This window comes from Panicum virgatum, chromosome 2K, assembly GCF_016808335.1.
Source record: "Panicum virgatum strain AP13 chromosome 2K, P.virgatum_v5, whole genome shotgun sequence".
In the NCBI taxonomy this organism is placed as follows: Eukaryota; Viridiplantae; Streptophyta; class Magnoliopsida; order Poales; family Poaceae; genus Panicum; species Panicum virgatum.
The window spans coordinates 1,633,787-1,654,361 of NC_053137.1; the positions used below are offsets into that span (position 1 = coordinate 1,633,787).

General features: G+C 46.6%; 2 protein-coding genes and 1 long non-coding RNA gene across 3 annotated transcripts; 2 read left to right on the forward strand and 1 right to left on the reverse strand.

The window, feature by feature from the left end:
• The first annotated feature begins 4,579 nt into the window (after positions 1 to 4,579).
• On the forward strand, positions 4,580 to 7,026 carry LOC120660612. The gene is made up of 2 exons (XM_039939210.1): positions 4,580 to 5,882; positions 6,538 to 7,026. Exons 1-2 carry the CDS (start codon positions 5,360 to 5,362, stop codon positions 6,609 to 6,611), a joined length of 597 nt encoding a protein of 198 aa, XP_039795144.1. The 5' UTR covers positions 4,580 to 5,359; the 3' UTR covers positions 6,612 to 7,026.
• Positions 7,027 to 12,091: 5,065 nt separating this feature from the next.
• LOC120660622 lies at positions 12,092 to 14,411 on the forward strand. The gene is made up of 2 exons (XM_039939222.1): positions 12,092 to 12,223; positions 12,322 to 14,411. The coding sequence occupies exon 2, from the start codon at positions 12,352 to 12,354 to the stop codon at positions 13,909 to 13,911; it is 1,560 nt and encodes a 519-aa protein (XP_039795156.1). The 5' UTR covers positions 12,092 to 12,223; positions 12,322 to 12,351; the 3' UTR covers positions 13,912 to 14,411.
• Positions 14,412 to 15,660: 1,249 nt separating this feature from the next.
• On the reverse strand, positions 15,661 to 17,651 carry LOC120660631. The gene is made up of 3 exons (XR_005669681.1): positions 17,116 to 17,651; positions 16,215 to 16,980; positions 15,661 to 16,146 (listed from the first exon to the last, which is right to left on the reverse strand). It is a non-coding gene; the product is annotated as an uncharacterized LOC120660631 (long non-coding RNA).
• Positions 17,652 to 20,575: the final 2,924 nt, after the last annotated feature.

The window sequence follows — 20,575 nt, forward strand, 5'->3', positions numbered from 1 at the left end:
AATAATAAATTTTTTTGTTTTATCACCTCAAAACTTTTTCTACTCTTCACATACAACATGTGGTACTCCATGTTAAAATTTGGTATATTTTTTATTTATTTGTTATATTTAACTAATTAATTGCATTTCAAGCAATTTTTAAATCAAGCCAAATTTGAAGTGCAAGTGATTCAAATAATAGAATAAAATGAGTGAAAAATGATACTCATGTTATTTAACCTAGTTTGAGGCCTTACCCATCAAATGAAAAGAAATTTCAAACATCCTGTGCAGAAAACACGACCATGAACGTGTGTCCGAATGAATTTAAAATTCTAAAAAAAGCAAATGAAGTCTAAAAATTACGAAATTTGCCAATATCTCATGATATCATATGTGGAGGCTATGATAAAAATTTGAGTGGATTTTGAAATTTTTTCACGTACGATGCTTACAAATGGAAACATCTGCGAGTTGAGAAGGATACGGTTAAGTTTGGAGTGAAAGTTACGATTGAATTTAGGTTTGACTTCAAATTTTTTCTATAGCCAATAGACAATTTAAATTGTTTCATGTAAAATTTTGGTTATTTTCTGGTGCCGTTTGATAATTTTAATTTTTTTTGCAATTAAACAATATAATTTGAATTCAAGCTTAAAACACATGAAAGAATATTTTTTCGCATAGAATCATCAAACATGAATAGTTGAGTCACTTTGGCAAGGTAAAAATTGTGACAAAGTTATGCAAATATTAAATAGTGGAACAAATTGAAAGGTACAAAAATTGAAGGTAAAAAAATTATTTCGAACATACTTTGCCGTGTGCCAGATCAAGGTGTAACACCCCAGGTGTTAATCACCTGTAGTTAAGGTTAATCATGTGTTTAGTATCGTCATTAACACTAACCATGCATGCATAATTTTTTTTTAATTACATTTTTGCTAGCTTGTTAACACATGAAATGATGAATATTTTTTTCAAATCCAATGAAAAAAATGTTTTTTTTAAAAAAATTAACTTTTAAATTCTTGCTCAAATAAACTTTTGCCTAAAAACAAACTTGTAGAGTTTGGAGTGGTGAAAAACTTTCATGTTTATGTTTTTTTAAGTTTCAGTACAAAATTTGAAGAAAACTTTTAATTTTGCTTTGAATAGGACATTAATGCTTTGGTTTTAACATTTCAAATTTTAAACCATGATTTGATCTTCAAATGAAGTTTTGCCTAAAACAAAAGTTGGAGGAAATCAAATTTTGAACAACTTTCATTCTTGGAATTTTTCGAGTTTCTATATGAAATTTTGAGTTTTGGACGGTCAAAATCGAGCTAAGTTTCGTCGAATCATTTTCTCTCTACTCTCTCTCCTCCCCTGCCCATCTCTCTCCATAAGTCTCCACGTGCTGGCCAGCTCTTTTCTCCTTCTCCCGTTGCTGCTTCTTCACCCAGAAGCAAACTAGCACTTGCCTTCTATTTTTTTTCCATCGCAAACCAAGCGCCCATGTGAGCCACCCCGCGACTCCCTCCTGCTCTGCCGACGTCCCTGCCCTTGCTCCCTTGCTCGCGCGTGCGGGGAGGCGCAGCGCCGCCGCGGCTGCCATGGCTGGGCCATGCCGCGCGCCGTCGGCCGCCTGCGGCATGCCTGCAGCCGCGCCGAGCCCCCAAACAGATTTGCCCCGACGCGCTGGTACTCCCAGGCCCGAGCCCGCCTCGAATCGGCCGCCGGAACCTCGCCGTCGCCGCTCACCGCCGTCGCCGGCCGCTTGCTCCCGTCGCCGGCCCTCCTCCGGCCACCTCGGCATCAACCGAGACCACCCAGAGGTAGCTCTCGTGTCCCTCATGCTCCCCCACCCCTCCCCGGCCGCCGGGATGGCCTCCTCTCGCTGGTACCAAGCTCCCCGAGCTTCCTCTGTTCCAAAAATCGCGACCAGGGGCTCCACACAAGAATCAGAACAAGTCCAGGGGGCTATATGCATAGCTATAGACTCAAATGAATAGTGCTGCGAAGGGTTATTTTGCAATAACTTGGCTGAAACTTTGAAAAATCATAGTAAATCGTAGAAAAATCAGAAAAATGCAAACTAAAATTTGGTGGATTCCTTGTTCTAAGATCTACAACTTTATTTATAGGTTGATCTTCAGTTTCTAAATATTTTTTTGCTCTAGTTTAAATGTTAGTTTAAGTGGTTGCAAACTTTGAAAATGCGTAGTAAATAGTAGAAAAATGGTAAAAAGTTAAAACCTATTGGGTTAGTTTTGTTTTGGAATGTAGAACTTAGGAAAAATATTTAATCTGCTGTTTGTTTAATGTTTTTATGATGTTTTGATTTAATCATGAGTAATGCTTGTTTTAGCTTGCTTATTTAATATCTACAGTTCTAGAAGTCGAAAAATTATGAAATTTATGCAGTAGCTTACTCTCTACATGTTTAGTTCACTGTAAAAATTTTAGAACCAGAAGCTATGCGCATGTGTGTAAATATATTTTTGGTTCAGTTTGTCTTGTTGAGGATAAAATAAATGCTTTATGTTATCAATAAATGTTGGTTAATTATTTTTACACTTCTTCTTAGTAGCTTATCATGCTGGTAAAATTTGGTTACCAGTTTATGATTGCTAGTTAAGTTTTTTTACTTTTTGTTTGGTTCCTAATGTTAGTTTTCCTTGTATGCGGTTACTAGGAAATGCTTTGTTGCGTGTTAACTCGTTTGAGATCATATGTGGTTTGCTTTATATTGCTTGGTTCAGTTTACATTTCAGGTGGTTGCGTTTAGAATCAGAATATGGGTTGCTTTCATATCGCTTGGTTCTATGTGTTTTCTTTTTATTTGAATAGAAGTCCCTAGTTATTTCCATCTTGCTTATGTTGGCTGGTTAAGCTAAATGAAAACCTTAGTGTGTTCTCTTGCTCATACTTGCTTGCTAGTTAATGAAGTTCTAGTCTAACCTTTTCTGCTTTACGCTGTGTCTTAGCTTTTCCAAAATAAGTTTATGTAATGCTTTTTGGAAGCGAAACACTTTATTTATATCGTCTGCTAGTTGTGTACCATGCTTGATGTACTTGCTATCTCTACGGTAGACTTGTGTGATGTTTATTTAACCTTCACTTCTTTAGATGCTCATGCCCATGCAATAACGACCTTGTGCTTATCTTGCTTGCCCTTTTCGATGCATTGTCCATGCATTCAGACATTTGCATCATTGCATATCATCTAGGTACGCTAAATGTGCGACACGTGGAACGGGAGGGCAATGTTGAAGCCGAGCCAGAAGATGATGCACGGGTGGACCAATCCAGAAGACGGAAGGACCGACTGGAGTGCATGCTTGGACTGGGATGATGTCAAGCCGGTGCAAGACTACAAGCTAACTAATTGACTTTGTGTCAAACCCAGGCAAGCCCCGGAGCATAACCCCTAATTTGAGTATTCAATGTTTATTTAAGTATTTGTGCATTTACGTTTTTAGGAGTTGTATGGAACCCTAGTATGCATGTTTCTTCCTAGGTACCTATGAGTCTATACTAGTATACAGGTGTCGTTAGTATTGCCATGCTTAACTAGGATCCGGTAGAAGTCGAGTTATTGCTGTCACTCGCGAGCTATAGGTTTTTGTTACTTATGGCAACGTGGCTTGAGAATGAATCAATGAGGAAAGAGAAATGGAGACCGGGCGGAGATGATTTTGGTTTTGGATATGGAATGGAGGGAAAGTAAGCCTCCGCCTGTGTCGATTGAGGACCGTACCGTTGTTGGCCCTGCTGACCGAGTTTGAACAGTACTAACCACATGCCGGAAGTAGGAGGTAGTCGAAACCGGTAAGCTAATTACCTGATTTGCAACGATACTTTGAATCGCGACCTGCTACTCTGGGAGTGGAATGATGGCGGGTGTTGGAGTGTATGTCGCCTCCGGGTTCTCTGGGAGTTTGCTGTGAGGGGCCCTTCACCCGGGTTTTGGCAGGCATGAATCAAACGTCGGGGTAATGATGGGAACAGTTGACGTGTATGGCCCGGCGTGATTTGCATGTGTCGTGTGAGTTAGGTCCACCTTGCAAGGTTAAATCGGATCGATTCGCCGTCTCTCTCGGTTAAGAGAACCTTGGTCATTGCGTCACATCGTAGTAAAAGATTGAAATGATATGGGAAAGTTGAGATTATGAGATATGACTGTGGTACTCTAAAAAGATAATGTGATCAACCATGCGTGCTCTAGATATTCAGGCAAATCTAGTTGGTATTTGTATGATAAATTTGAGCTAAAATCTTGAAAGTAAGGATCCACTATTAGTAGCTTTTGAGCAAAATAACCCCAGAGCCAAAAAGCTTTGCATGTCTAGGAGTCAGCTAAGTATATACCAATAGTCGGGTAAGCCTTGCTGAGTATTAGTATACTCAGGGTTTGTTGTTATCTTGTTTTCAGGTAGCTGCTGCTGGTTGGAGCTAACCAGGATTCACATCGGTGGGCTCGATGTGACGTCCTCACGTCATCGTAGTAATCATTGTTTTTCTAAACTAAACTTCTATTTAATTTCCGCTGCATTTTGAACTCTGATATTTTATGTAAATTTGTTTGCAAAACTCCGCTTTGTAAATTAAATTTGAGAACTTTTATCTGCTTGTAATCATCTGCGCTCGCCTTCGTGCGAGACTTCCAGTGTTTTCGATCCTTAACCCAACAGGCTGCCGGATTACACCGTTTTAAGTGCGCGGGAACTTGATTAAGTACTAAGATGATAGTTGGCGCACTTAAGCCGGTTTAATTTAGGCGGTTCTGTCACACAAGGACATACGGCAAAGCAAGGGTTTGCTGGGTGCTAGATTAAGGCACACGGCAAACAACTATGCTTTGCCTTGTGCCCTAGATTTAGCACACGGCAATGTTAAATTCAAATTTTGTAAATGACCTCGGATGGAGAAACTACAAAAATAAAAGTTGTAGATCTCGAAAAGTTATGAAACTTTATAGTTGACAACTTTTTAATTTGAATTCATTTAGGGCCTCGAACAAACAACTTACACTCAGTTTAGTATAATATGTGGGGAAAGAAAATGGAGTATAGACATAAGTGACTGTGTGGTGTAGTAGCAGAGAAGGTTACACGTGAGAGAGAAGTCGTGGGTTAGAATCTCATCAGCCAGTAGTGCACAAAAAATGCCACAACTTGCAACTTCGGTAGAGCGGGTGTGTGGCTGGCTGGTGGGGTCCTCCCCGAATTAAATCTTTTTTGTTTCCTATTTTTAAAATCAGTTTTCTAAAAACTTATTTGCCGATAAATGGCACAAATGTCACACGGTAAAGGGCCTCTTTGCCGACGCCTGTTTGCCGTGTGCAAACTGGCCGGCTCCCGTAGTGGTGGTCAGAAACTTGGAGAGGCTAGAGATGGCACACATCAAGCTTGAGGCTGCTCTTGAGATATCGGAAAAGTGGCAAATCAATGATGCCTCCTTGTTGCGTTGGCGTAGGAAGCTGAAGGGTGCTGCTCTAGAATGTGATGAAATGCTGCACAAATGCAAGCTTAGAATCCTAGAAGATGAACGGATGGAACAGGAGGTAAGGAGTTCCTCCATTGCTAAACGGATTGTGCATGCTACCAAGTCGTTTGTTTCCTCTGTCCTTAGCAGCAATAGTAACGAGTTGAGCAGTTCCATTACTCAAAGGTTTGAGTGGTATGGTGATGGTGCTAGTGAGTTTCTGAGTTTCATAAAGTTTGGTGGCATACCACAGTGTCACATGCCCTTTCACTCCCTTGTCAAGAACCTTTTTGCAGGAAAGGAACTACACCATAAAATCGTCCGAGGAATTGAGTATCCTTCATTTCAATTTTCATTGGTGCCTTTCATCACTGAAGTGTTTGGAATGGAGGTTGTCCTGACACTTATCCAGAATGATGGTACACTAGAAGGTAATATCTACTTTAGAATAACACTACAACTTTCAGAGTGTACAGACATAGTTGGGATCGCAATTCTGTGTTGCTTGCCCCTCATCTCAAGTGTACAACTGAAAATATTAGGAACAGACTTATTGAACTTCTTAAGATCTGTCATGGATGCCATCTGTTTATTCCTACCGGAAAGAGCGGCTCCATTTTAAAATACTTGGGTCTCAATGGCTTCGCCCAAACCCATTATGTTGCAAGCAGCATGTTCGGTGTTATGGCTGTTGTTGGGCTGCAGATCGTGAGAGAGTGAGAGGGGGCGATTGCTAGGGTTTCGGGCGCCAAGGGAGACCGGCCGCGGGGCTTTGTCCATGGCCGGTAAGAGAGAAGGGATTTTCTTCTAATCTCTTGCTTGATTAGATTGATACATCTCCTCTCCTTATATAGAGAGGTTTACTTGACCCCTAAGCAAGCGATTAATTAACCCTAATGGGCTAAGGCCCAAAAGGCACTTGACTCCTCTAACATTCGGCATGATGTTATTAGCAGCCTACAGATGGCAGGACTACAAGAGTTATTTCTGGAACTAGTACTTGAAGTGAATTTGCTCTGTCATGTCTCATTGTCTGTCCCCAACAAACAAAAGACCATGCTATCTGAAAACATAATTTCTCTGCAGGATTCTCCATTCCTAAAAGCCGGGATTCAGTTTGCACCCCACCGCTCTGCGAAAGACATGCTGCCTGCAAATAGAAGTTCTGAAGTAGTGGCGGCGAGGATCAACGTTGCTTGCATGTAGATGTTACCTTGGAACAACTGGAAGAGATCATGATTGCAAATAAAATTTCATTATTGTCAGTTTCTTCATGGGCTTGTCTTTGCTCAATAATTTCATTGGTGTAGATCATATGAATTCAGGAATTAAGAAGACCATATGAAATATTTTAATTTTGAAGGGTTGATTTGCCTCACATACAAATGTTACCACTATTTCCCAATGCCGTCGGTGCAGCACTTTGGAATCCTGAGGCACCTTGCCACTCATGTAAGGTCCCAGTGGAGAATCATGTGCCAAACTAGCATTGCTTGCCACATATCTGAAGTCTCTCATTGTGTTCGTGATTGTGCAGTCCCTCAGTGATTAGTCCTGAACCGATGCATTGAGACTTACTGCACATCATTTATTCAGACATTCAGAAAGTTTATATGTACTAATGTAGGAGTGGGAAATGTTCTAACTGGTTTATTGTTCACTGTTAAAGGCCACAGAACACGAATGTTTGATCGTTGATGGACTGTTTGCAGACTCTGAACTCTGCTAGGCATTTGTAATGCCATTTTTGTGGGCACCAGCATTTCATCAGCCAAAGCAGTTCTTTCTTTCTTTTCCCTGAATTTCCTGAGGGAAATATTCAGAGATTTGATAATCTATGTCTGATTGAGAAGCTTTGATAATTTTTGTCCTTCAAAATTTTGATAGCAGAGTTTTACTATTACCCTTGCACAATCTCACAGACAGAGGCGTGTCCATGTAAACTGAAATAGCATGATTTTACTTCTATGTTCTGTTAACTGAGGTTTGGTACACATGAATGGCAATGTCTCCCTTCACCCTGAACCTGAAGCAGAGGAGAGAAAGAAAAGCAATGTGCCGCCCGACCTGAAGCTCTGGAGTGTGTCGCATCTCATCGCAGCACGGACACGCGCAGGGACGGCCCGCCTCACCGCTTCCCCTTCTTCCAGGAAACATGACCCCAGCAGCCAGAGCAGCCACCACCCCGACCGCCCGCTCGTCGAACGTCACCGCGCCCCGGCCGACTGCCCGACTTCTCCCTCCAGGCCTCCACCACGGCGGGCCGGCGGCACATCCGACGTGGACGCAGCCGCGTTCCCACATGCGGCGCGCTGTCGGAGCAGACGCCGTGGCGTCCGGCCACCGGCAGGCGTGCGGTGCCTGGAGCTTGGCACGCAATGGGGAAGGCAAAGCCGCGATGCTTGGTGCCCACACAGGCAGCGGGGGCCTCCGGATGCCTCGCCGGCGGGTGGCGCTGCCGTCGGAAACGTCGGCCAGGGGGCGAACGGTATCCAAATTACCATCCGGGGACCGGGGGTGGACGGTATTTCATTTACCGTCCACCCCCTAGGCAGCCGAGGGCCGTTCGATCTTCATCCGACGGCCAGGATGCACCCGATACGAACTCCCACGAAGCGAACGGAACGCTATCCCGCGCGCTCCCGGCGAGGCGTGATCCCGCAGTGCTGCCTCGCCGGCGTCCGGCGAGCTCCCGATCCTTGCTTGCACGGGCAAGAGTTTGATCCATCACAGATTGGATGCGCTATGTTCTTGCTCCTGAGCGCTGGATTGCTGTCTCTGCTCGTTTCGGTGTCAATGGCTGATCGATCAGACTGCCCGCTGGAGTGCTGGCCGGGGGCGATCGATGAGGCGCCGCGGGCCGGCGGCGGCGCCCGGTACATGGAGGAGGGGAGGACGAAGACCGTCAGGGATGCGCTCCGACGACTCGACTCACCAGCCGCCAGGCAACCTCCACCTCCGCCAGCCTTCGATTATTAACTAGAAAGGCTGGCGCGGCGTTGCCACGCCATTAACTGTAGACCAGTGATTGTTACAAAGGTTATTGATGTTTTTCCAAAATTTTAGACTATAGGTTATTTTTTAGAAATTTTAGGGTTTGTTTACTAAAAATGCAGGGACTATGGGTTGATTTTCACAAAGCTAGGGGACTTTTTGGCAAAATTTTGGACTGCGGGTTGATTTGTAAAAAGCTCAGTGTCTTTTTCATAAAAATATACGGGCTGCGGGTTGATTTCTGTAATCTTGAGGAGTTGAGGGACTTTTCTGTAAAATTTAGACTACAGGTTATTTTGTAGAAATTTTAGGGTTTGTTTAGTAAAAATGCAGGGACTATGGGTTGATTTTCACAAAGCTAGGGGACTTTTTGGCAAAATTTTGGACTGCGGGTTGATTTGTAAAAAATTCAGGGTTTTTTCATAAAAATATACAGACTGCGGGTTAATTTCTATAAAGTTGAGGGATTTTTTTTGTAAAATTTACATGCGATCCGACGGCCTAGATCTCTTTGCTGGCCAATCGGATAGCCCTTCTTTTTTTTGATGATGTGGCTCGATGGGGGGCCAAAAATCGCCCCCCATTTTGGTCTTTAGAAGATTTCTAAATCCACCACGGCGCGCGCCGACGCCACCGTCGCAGTGCCATGCCAGGGGTATCAGCCGATCAGCGTCGAATTGAGGGAGACACCAACTTCCTAGCCTAGCCTACCACCCCTTCTTCCTATCCTAGCCTACCACGCCATGGCGGCCGACCACCGGTAGGCATGACTGGCGCACTAAGGAGCGGCACTGCACCTGCGCAACGGGGCAAGCAGAGGCAGCGGCGCTCTCTTGGTGCTGCCGCCGGCTAGTACCTGGACGGCGCTCTTAGCATTTACTCCGGAGTAGCTCCCCCTTCCTGGTCTCGCTTGCCGGCTCTCGGCTCTCCGGTGGGTGGCCTCGCTGTCGCCTACAGTGACCGGGGGTGGACGGTATTTCATTTACCGTCCACCCCAGGATAGCTGAGGACCGTTCAATCCACATCGCACGGTCAGGATACATCCGAGACGGACTTCAGCGAAGCGATCAGAGCGTCATCCCGCGTCCCCTCGTCAAGGTGTGATCCCACGGCGCTGTCTCGTCGGCGTCAGCCGTCCGGCGAGCTCCCTAACCGCCTCTCGTGGACGGGCAGGTGTTGGTTCGATCTGGCTAGGAAATCTTGATTGCTTCCCGACAATGAATTCGTTTTGTCGATCTTGTCTTTGTAGGCCCTCCTGAACACATCCCAGTTCTGTCGGATACTGCCGCCATGGCTGGAGATGCATCGGAGAGGTTGCGAAAGAAAAGAAAAACAAGTTCAGTAGCCACCTTCGACGAGGACGACGCCATGTCGACGCTGTGGGGTTGGGTGTTTGAACCATGACATTTGGGGTTCTACATGACTACAGCCCATGAACATTATTTTATTTTCCGCTGTATAATAAAAAACCCTGGTAATCCCGTGAGTTTCATATCACTACTGCATCTACCCTATCACCGCCGGTTTTGGATACTGTTGGATTTAAGTTGATGGTGATGGTCGTACCCATCACTATCGGTTCATCACCGGGCAGTATTGCCCTTCTCGAAAAAAATACAGCCACTGCCCAGCTCCTTGCCTCCTCACGACGCCGCCGCTCCTCGCCTCCTCTGGCCACCGCATCCAACCTCCTCCGACTGCCGCATCCCATCTCGTCATGGCGCGGCCCCGCGCCTCCTCTGCATGCTGCCTTACGACCACTGCCCGGCTCCTTGCCTCCTCACGACGCCGCCACTCCTCACCTCCTCTGGCCACCGCATCCAACCTCCTCCGACTGCCGCATCCCGCCTCGTCGCGGCGCGGCCCCGTGCCTCCTCTGCACGCTGCCTCTCCTCACGCCTCGGTGCGACGCCTCTCCTCGCGCTGCGGGGGAGGTGAGGGGCGGCTGGGAGGGGAGGGACATCGAGGACGAGGGAGGAGCATGGGGAGGTGGCTGCGGACGCGGAGGAGGGGAGGTTGCCATGCGTCGCTGCTCCCGCCGGCCTTGCTTGCTAGCTGCCCATGCACCGCCGCAGAGAGGAAGCGGCCGCAGAGGAGGAGGGGGGCAGCCCCACGTCCATGCTCCCGCCGCCCAGCGTGCCGACTACTAAAGCGCCGCCGTGAGAGGAAGCGGATGCAGAGGAGGGGAGGCAGACACAGTGGGGGAAGGGAGGCTCGCTACCGCCATCCCTCTCCTCCTTGCTACCACCATCCCTCGCCTCCTCCTCCTCCTCCTCCTTGACGCCGTCGCGACCTCCGCTCCCCTCCTCCTCCTTCCTGCCGCCGACCCTCCCCCTTCATCCTCCCTGCCGTCTCCACCGCCTCCTCCTTCCCACCATCCCCGTCCCCGCCTCCTCTTGCTCCCCGCCATCCCCGTCCTCCTCCCCGCCGCCGATGATGGCAAGCGAGCTCGACGAACGCAAGCGTGGGGGCACATGCACGAGCGGTGTGGTGCGGCCACAAGCAGCGCGACAAGCGTGGGGTGGGCGTGAGCACCGCGGCGAGCGTGACCGCTACTTGGTTTTTCATTTTTTTTTTTGTTTTCTGGAAATGGTATCACGGCCGGTTCTAGATCCAGCGGTGTTCTAGATCCGGCAGTGATGCCCCCTCTCATCACCATCGAGTTAAATTCAGCGCCCCTAAAATCGGCTATGATGCTCATTTTGAACTGGATGTGATAGGGGAGCCGTTGGAGTAGTGTTAAGACTTTGCGAAGATTTACAGCCACCAATGTTGGTCTACCAAATGTTCTACTTACTATTCACTTTAATTGTTGGAAACTAACAGCCTACCTTAGACCTCACAGCCCCATCCGCGTGCTCATCGGAACATGTAGTGAGTCAATTAGACATTAACGAGACTAGCTGCCATGGAAATAAATTTACATTGACTTGTATATTGGCTCCATTCTATTAGAAAATGCTAGTAATAGATGAAATATGTTCAAACTCTATTCCGCACCTCCACTTTCTTTCCCCATCGTTGTTAGTTATCACACCAAGCACCATTTTCACACGGCTTGACGCACCTCTTGTTTCCACCTTTTTCCACATAATAATTCAATGTTGAATATATTCAAACCTGTAACGAAGCCAAAACTCTCATCCTTCATTTAAGTCAGACTTCTTGACTACTCCCTCCGTCCTGGATTGTTTGGAGGGTTTAAAATTTGTACCCAAATGTAAGGCATCCTAGATCCTTTAAACAAAAAAGGCATACTAATTTCTTTTGTTTTGGTGCTAGTTTTGTAAAGAAATCAATCGTGGTGGGCCAGGGGAGTAAAAAATATATGTTAATCTCCTTGATTCTGGTGCGGGTAGGATAAAAAAGGCATATTAATGAGTGGTACCGTCTTTTCTCTACCTTCATAATCTGTCTAAAAAACTCAGGATGCCCTATATTTCAAGACGGAGGGAGTACATGATTTCCCCTATAGAGGCCAAATCCACACGACCCCTGGCTATGAGACATGTCTAACTTTTACCCCGTCAAAGTCTTGGCCATCACTATCTTCTCCTTAAATTATTATATTCCCTCGCAGTATGATTTACCCTCTATATACAGGCTGCCTGTCCTGTCTACATCCTCCATACCAGTCAATCAAAGGAAGGTTCTTGCTGCTGCTAAGCTGATTTGACACATCAGTTGTTATTGTCCCATAGTATCGCAAGTTCTTGTTCTTTTCTAACATCCCAAATAGTACCTTTCTAGCCATAGTTTTCACCCAGTTCATTCGAAGGTACGTTCTTACAACCGCAAAGCTAAACTTTGTTCATGATCCGGAGTTCATGATTTAAGCTCTTATGCATGCTGTTATATATCATTTTTTCTGAGCAGGCAAGGAATGCTACATATGCTTGAATTCTAATGGCAGAATCGGTTAGTGCTGCGATTGTCCAGGAGACAGTTAGCCAAATCCTATCTGGTCTTGTTCAAAAATATGAGGAGAAAGAGGAATCAAATGCGAACAGAAACTTGGAAAGGCTTGAGATGGCTCACATCAGGATGGAGGCTGCTCTTGAGACATCTGATAAGTGGCAGATCACTGATGCATCCTTATTGCGCTGGCGTAAGAAGCTGAAGCGTGCCGCTCAAGAGTGCGATGACACACTGCACAAAAGCAAGCAGCGAATCCTAGAAGAAGAACAAATGAAACGGGAGGTAAAGAATTCCTCCCTTCCTAACCGTATTGTGCATGCTACAAAGTCATTTGTTTCCTCCATCCTTAATCGCAACAATAATGAGTTGGGCAGATTCACTGCTCAAAGATTTGAGTGGTATGCAGAAGGCGCTAGTGAATTTGTGAGATTCGTAGAGCTTGGTGGCACACCACACCATCACATGTCCTTTGACTCCCTTGTCAAGAACCTTTTTGCAGGCAAGATACTACATCATAAAATTGTTCGGGGAAACAAGTATCCTTCCTGTCAACTATTGTTGATGCCTATCCATACTTCAATGGATGGAACAAATGTTGGCTTGACATTTGTCCAGTATGATGGTACACCAGAGGGTCATATATACTTTAGTTTGGACGTACAGCTCTCAGAGAGTACAGATATATTTGGTATTGCACTTAAGTGCTTGCAGTTTTTTGCCCCTCATTTCAAGTGTAATTTTGAAAGTATAAGGAATGAGCTTACTCAGCTGCCCACTCAAGACTTCTCATGGGGGCCGTCTATTTACTACCATAAGGAACACATGGACAAATTCGAAAGCTTCTTGTTGCAGTGGGCCCGGCCAAACCCATTTTGTTGCAAGCAGCATGGTCACCATGAGGTTCAACGCTTTAGCAACCTACAAATGGCAGGATTATCTGAAGTTTTGCTAGAACCAGTAATTCATTTTAATTTGCATTGTCAAGTCTCTATGCCTGTTTATAGCAAACAGAAGACATCACTGTCTGAAGACTTAATTTCTCTGCAAGATTATCCATATCTGAAAACTGGTATCTCCTTTGCGCCCCATGGCTGTTTGGAGGACATGCTGCCAGCAAATAGGAATTCTGAAATAACTGCCATAGTCTGTAAGGAGCAACATTGCTTGCATACAGACATTACCCTGGAACAGCTGGAAGACATTATGCTGCCAAAGGCAATAAATTACTTTCACCAGAATGCCGAAGCGATGGTTTACCAAATGATTTGGAAGTCTAAACATGGCTTTGCACATATTCAGGTTGAGAAGCCATGCATGAGCACACGGAGATCAAGCATGAGAACACAAAGAACTTTGGGGGAAGCTACTAAAAGAAAGCTATTGCAAGGATATGATGAGGAGCTTATCAGGAATCGGATACGTACCTGTCACTCACTCGACTTATGGGTTACACATGCTCCTATCAGGTTGCGAAGGTCCATTATGAACTGGAAGCAGAAAGAAAAGGAAATTCTATTGGCAGCACCACAGCTACACCTGAAATTCTAAACCATGTAACTTAGATGGATAAGGGAAACAAGAGAAGAATAAAGAAATCAAAATGGAATGCCATAGGGAAGAAATCAAATATTAGTGTGTTAATATCCACAAGTCACAACCTAGGACAAAATCTGTCAGAAACACAGACATCCTCGGGGATAGGATTCGGGTCAAATGCTCCAAATACAGAAGTAAGAGGAGCAAAGCTATAGCATAGTTAGAAATTAGTGGAGAGATGTCTACCGTACCACAACAACAGCTGGGCCTTGAAGTCCTATGTTCTTATTAGGAACTTGTGCAGCTGTAGCACGTCACTTGTTCTTAGTTTCAATTTGTGTGTCTTCCATGTATGATGTTGTTTGGTTCTCACTAGCTGAGAATAGGGGTAGGGATTACTCAATTACATAGGAAATCAGAATCTAGTGTGCATTTGTATGCGTAGACTTACAAGTATACCATCATCACTTGTTCTTATTTTCTATTTAAATTTCGAGTGTGTGGCTACTTTAGTACCTCAGGCTATTATTATATGTATCTGACTATACTAGAAAAGCCCGCGGCCACTACTACAGATCGGGCCGTTTGTCCCGGTTCCAAAGGGCCATTTGTCTCGGTTTTGGAACCGGGATTCGGCTGCCGGGACAAAAGCTCTGGAGTCTTTTGTCCCGGGTGGTAGAACCAGGACAAAATGTCTCTCACGCTAAAATTTTTTTGTGCCCTGCGGGATTCGAACCCAAGACCTATTGCCTGGCGCATGACTTCCTTGCCAACTCACCTAAGTAGTACATGTGACTTAGTAAAGAATAACTTTCTTTTGAACTATCACGTGGAGGGGTCTTTATTTCGGATTGTTAACACCAACCGGGACAAAAGGGTCCTTTAGTCCGGATTGGTGCCACCAACCGGGACAAAAGGGTCACCCTTTAGTCCGGTTTGGTGTTACCAACCGGGACAAAAGGGTTGGGCCTTTTTATCCCGGGTGGAACCACCAACCGGGACAAAAGGGGTCCTTTTGTCCCGGTTGGTGCCTCCAACCAGGACAAAAGACCTCTGCCCCCCCCCACCCCGCTGGCCCGGCTAGCCGTTGGACCCGGGACAAAAGCCACCTTTTGTCCCGGGCCCAAGGGCAGCCGGGACAAATGGCATGGAACAAAGACTTGTTCTGTAGTAGTGGGCTTTGCTGCTTGGGGCCCGTATCCCGCAACATAGTATTGTAGTTGATGCAAACTTTAGTTAATGCATGTAGTAGTTTCCGTCGCTTCGTTATTTTTGCATAGGTGTCATGGTCTGCAGCCTGTTGTTACACTTGATTTATATTTTGGGTATTCTATTATCGTGACCCTATTGTTTAATTAGTATATTATTATGGGTATCGAAGTGGAGCAATGACATTTGTTGTTGTATTTATTGTGGTGAAAAAAGGGGTAAAATAATATATTAGGGAGGTTGGAGCACAAATAGTCGGAAACTTAATGTACTTGCGAAATCACATTGCAATTAATAGACGTGTTATTTTTTAAGGAAGTAGTGGTTATTATATTAAAATATAACGCGTTATTGTGGAGATAGCATAAGAAGCCATAAAAGAACGGTGGTACAATATTATAGTTTTAGCAAAATAAGATGTTATGTTGAACAAATTATGAAAATAATTTGAATTTACAAAACTTTGCTATATAGTAAAGTTGTAGATTTAAAAATTCTAGACAACTTTTGTGTTCATCATTTTTTGATTTGAAAACATTTTGGTGTCCAAATTGTATGTACAACGGGTCGCATGTACCCTTAGCAGTTGTCATATATCTCAACGCCCTAAATTCGAAATATGCCACGGCGCTTAGCCACTGGCCCTAGCAATAAAGTCTAGCTCTGGGGGAAAAAAAAGATGTGTCAGCCTCCTGTGTCACCTGCCTCGCCTCCTCCAGCAACTTGCCCTGGTGATCAGATATTGTAAATGAAAAGCCCATATCAATCGAACTAAGGGGCAAGGCCGGAGAAAATTGATCATGCTACACCATGATGAAGGTCCCAGAGAGGATTTGCCTGCTTTCGTGGGTACTGGAGCTTTATCCAGCCTTTGATTAGCATCACAACAACAGAACATATGCTTGACCTGTAATTTGAATGCTCTTTTACACAAAGAAGACATATGTGGATACATGGCATCACTTTGCTGCTGGTGTGCCCATCAAGTGATCCGTTAATCAGTTGCAATGCCACCCCTTTGGTGTAACAATTCCATACCTGTTACATGTTCTGCATCAGATTTTTCACCAGGTTTTAGTTATAAGTGGAAAAGAAATGGTATTTACATTAGTTTGGAGATTCAGTGCTTTGTCTGAATCAGCAGCGGTACTGTTCTTACTCCTGGTTATTATCTCCAGGAGCAAGGCACGAAAACTAAAAACATTGATCCTTTGGTGAAACATTTTCAAACAAGGCATAGTCTGGTGCCATGTATCCCTTCATCCGTTTTTTCCCTTTATTGTAGTTTTCAGCTCTAAACAATAGTAATAGGCAAACTTTATGCAGATGCTTCTTGTCAGGACCTTCACTTGCAAGAAACCAGATAGACCAAACAAGCAATTGAGTTATACAGCACATTGTACAATAAGAGCCATTGATTGTACAATAACAGTCACAACGAACCTTACTGCAGCAATAATAAAATGGCAGAACCCAACTTTTACAACCTATTTAAGAAATTGCCTTTTCTGGAAAACAAATAGAAACTTAGAACTATGGCTGATTGTTAGTGCTAAAACAAGACAACTGTATTTGTACTTGAGAAATACATCAACTGCTTGGCACCCGTGACAGATCTAGAAATCTATCAACTATAATTGTATCGAGATTTAAGTGAAGAGGAGCAAAGAAGAAGTTTTATGTATACCTTTTTCGAAGCTCCTTTTTCTTTATTTCAGGTGGTTCACTATCGAATACAAAGCTAGCATAGAAGTTTAGCAGTGTCAGCAACAATAAGGTAAGCGCAAAAACTTAAGAAAGACTACAGAGAAGTGAAACTTGCACAGGCTCTATCCCAGCTTGTAACATTCTTACTGTCCGGTTCAACATACCCTGCAGATGAATACACAATTGGCACATATGAAAACTTAATTCAGCTAAAAAACATGATGGCTAAACCACAAAGTGAACAAATGATCCTCACAAGCATTTAGTCGAACAAGTAGGCTGCATGAATGGGTGTCTTACCATCCAGTCAGCACTCAGCAGTGGAGTACTAGATGTGCAACATCCTTTTCACGTGCTGTATGGTCCCTGCGGGCCATCTGTCGTGGAGGTGACACAAGTCGCCAAGGAGCTCGGCGGCGACCTCGCCCCGCGAGAATAGCTACCTTGGAGGTGGCCCGATGTTGAGGGACGAAGAGTGCAGGCGGCGCACAGGGCGGAGGACGAAGAGAAAGGTGGCGGCGCACGGGGCGGGCTGGTGAGGAGGCACGTGGGGGAGAGGTTGTGGTCGGTGGTCTCACTCACACCAGCGCCGGGCCGCCAGCTTCAAGGTGGCCGGAGCTGCCACGCCCGCATCATCGGCCGCGCCGGGGTCGCAGGGGCCGGTGGGGGTCCTCGCCCGTGCCTGCATGTCTGGCATTGGAGCTGCCAGAGCCGCTGCGCCCACAATCCCGCCTGCGCTGGGGTAGCCGTGGCCGCTGGCGCCCCCACCAGTGCCGGGCCGCCGGGATGGCCATGAACACCGCGCTCGTGGCGCCCGCACCTCGGGCCACTGCTCCCCGCCCCGCGCCTGGAGGATAAGAGCAAGAATGACTAATAGTCACGCCCGCTGCCGGCTGCAAGAAATAGTAGACCCCGTGAACATTTAATGCAGAGTGAAAAGTGCAGCCAACGAGAGCTAGACATTTAATGCAAAGTTGAAAGAGCAACGAATGGAAGCAGCCGGAGCGCGTATGTATCCTCTCGAGTGAGCGACTCGCGAGCCGCCCGCTTCCCTCTTTTTCCTGCTTTCTCTCTCCTCCCCATTGGATTTCACTCGCTCCCAACCCCTCATAATACTTGCTCTAAGGGAGGCGGCGGCGGAGAGGCTGACCGGGTTCGCGACCATCGGGTTGACAGATTAACGGGTGAGAGACCCGCTATGACCCGATTGGACGGCTCATATTGTGTCTTGGCTGGATCCGACGGCTAGAGAGTTAACGGGTGACATGGCCTGATCCGCTGTCCGTCTTTTGGTGTGTGAATCATTTTTAGAGATTACTATGTATTTCTCTTACTATATTGTCATTGTTCCCTTCTCAATTATTATTCTCTAAAATAGATGAAGTATTGTCTAAATTTGCTATAGAACAATTGTGGTTTTCTTGTTATCTTAGCTTCTGGTAAAAAAAGTTCGGTTAGAACCGAAACCAAACCGAAATAACCGAGAACCATAATACTCGGTTCCCAAAATTTGTAGGAACTGATCGGTTCCTAGTTTCTGGGAACTGATTTTTTTCAAAAACTAAGAAACCGAACCGAACCGAATCGAAAAACCGAATGCCCACTCTGAGTTCGATGATATCATGAACATATATTGACCAATAAGGACTGGGACCGAGTCATTTGGGGGAAAAAAGCAGAGTGACGACTCTGGTAGTGGATAGCAGCATGTTGTTAACAACAGGCCTAAACTAACTGCAACTATGAGATTGCACTCTGGTAGTGAAAAGTCAAACCACTGAATTTGCTTAAACTAGCCAGCCCATTAGTTGCGGCGGTCATCGCTCATTAGATGATCTCCGCTGATTCAATCAACATATACGTATACACTAGACATACCCGGCTATAGATCTGCCATGTGTTTTGTTGTTTGAAACTATGAAAGTTTTATTTAGTTGCAACGTCCTCATTCTGAAGAACGCCGTTCTCAGGTGTGGCTGCTGAAATGGAAAGAAAAAAAATTCCTTGAGAGATCATTTATATGGGCCGGGAACTGCAGCGATGCAGCCCGGCCCACGTGGAAATTCCTGTCGTTAAATGACCCACGTACGTAGTATTTTAATTTATTATTTAGTTCTCAACGGATGTTCTGCAGGGGAAAAAAATTCTTGATAAAGAATTTGTTCCTATTTTGTTCATCAATTCAAATTAAAATTTTATAACTGCAAACGAGGATATTCATGATGCAATGCTTAACCTGTTAAATCACATTTGGCTCGTTACATCGAGATAACAGAGAAAAGCTTCCATTTACTGCTGCTACTTGCTACTGCAGACTTCCAGGGCTTAAACATTTCTGAAATTGCGATCTCGCATTCACCGAGATCCCAGCTAAATCTTTTCGCCGAATGCAAGAATTTCGTATTCCAACATCGATGTTATGGCAGTTTCATCATGAACATGTCTCTGATCCAAAATTACATCGACGGTTGGAGGATCCTAACATTTCATGAACCTAAGCAGTTGTCTGAAGTTCATTTGGAAAGCGACATTAAAGGACAATGTTGACCCCGGTGCAAAACTTGATTCAGAGGAGAGCAAGGAAGCAGTGACGTCATGCCGCCCGACCAAAAGCTCCACCTCCCCCCACCTTCCCCGCGCTCTGCTTCGTGTCCGGCGATGACTTGCCTCGTCGTCGCCTCGCTAGCTCCATCAGCAGCCAGCTTGTGGACCGCCGCCACCGGCCTTCGACTTAACATATCCTCCACGCCGCCGCGCTCACCACACGACGTGCGCCGCCGAAATGGCTCAGCTCTCCGACAGAGGCTCCTGTGCTCGGTGCAGCTGCCGGCGGCGGCGGCGGTGCTGTTCCACGCCAGGGCTACCAGCGCGTGTTGAAGTGAAGGCGACGATGCCCTCTTCCCAGCTTCGCTCACCGGCTCCCGTATCGCCAACGACCAGGCACCAGGGGACGGGGGGTGGACGGTAAATGAAATACCGTCCACCCCTGGGCAACACCTGGTGCCATGCGCCAAATGTTCTGGGTGCCATGCCAACGCTTTGAGCAATAAGCGCCCTCTCGTCATCCGCAAGCAGCGCTGCTTCGCCGGCGCCGCCCCTCGCCGCTGCCCATCGTTCGGTCTGCCGCAGCGCCACTCGGATCGGAGCACAAGCCGTGGTCGCCGACCACCCGCCCGTCAGGCCAATGTGGCGCGCGCGCGCGCCAGACACACCGCCGAGCTGCACTTCCCTCAGGTAACGGCTAGGAGAGAGGCTGCGGTGCTCGCCGCCGCCGCCGGCGGCGGCATGCGGCGGTGGAGGTGGCGGCGGCGACGGCGTCGGCATGCTACGCCACGGGCAGCGTCGAAGTGAGGACGATGCCCTGTTGCTGCCTCGATCGATCGCTCCAGGGACAACGTCCAGGGGTGGACGGTATTTCATTTACCGTCCACCCCTGGGCACGCGGCAGCCACTGGATCTTGATCCTACTGTCAGGATTAAGCAAGAGCCAAGAGGCACCTGACTGCCCTCGTGCGAAGCGAGCGCAGCGCTCCAGCGCCGCCGCCGGCGCCGCTTCGCCGGCCTCGCCGCCGCCCTCCGGCGATGACTCGCCTCGCTCCATCAGCAGCCGGCGCCGCCGCCGCCGGGCGGTGGTGAGTTCCCGCGTGCAGCGGCCTACTCTGAGTAAACTCTGTGCTCGTCGACCACCGGGCACCGGCCGGCCGGCCGGCGCGCGCACGCGCCAGGGGCACCCCCGAGCTGCCCGTGGAGTTCGGTGCCG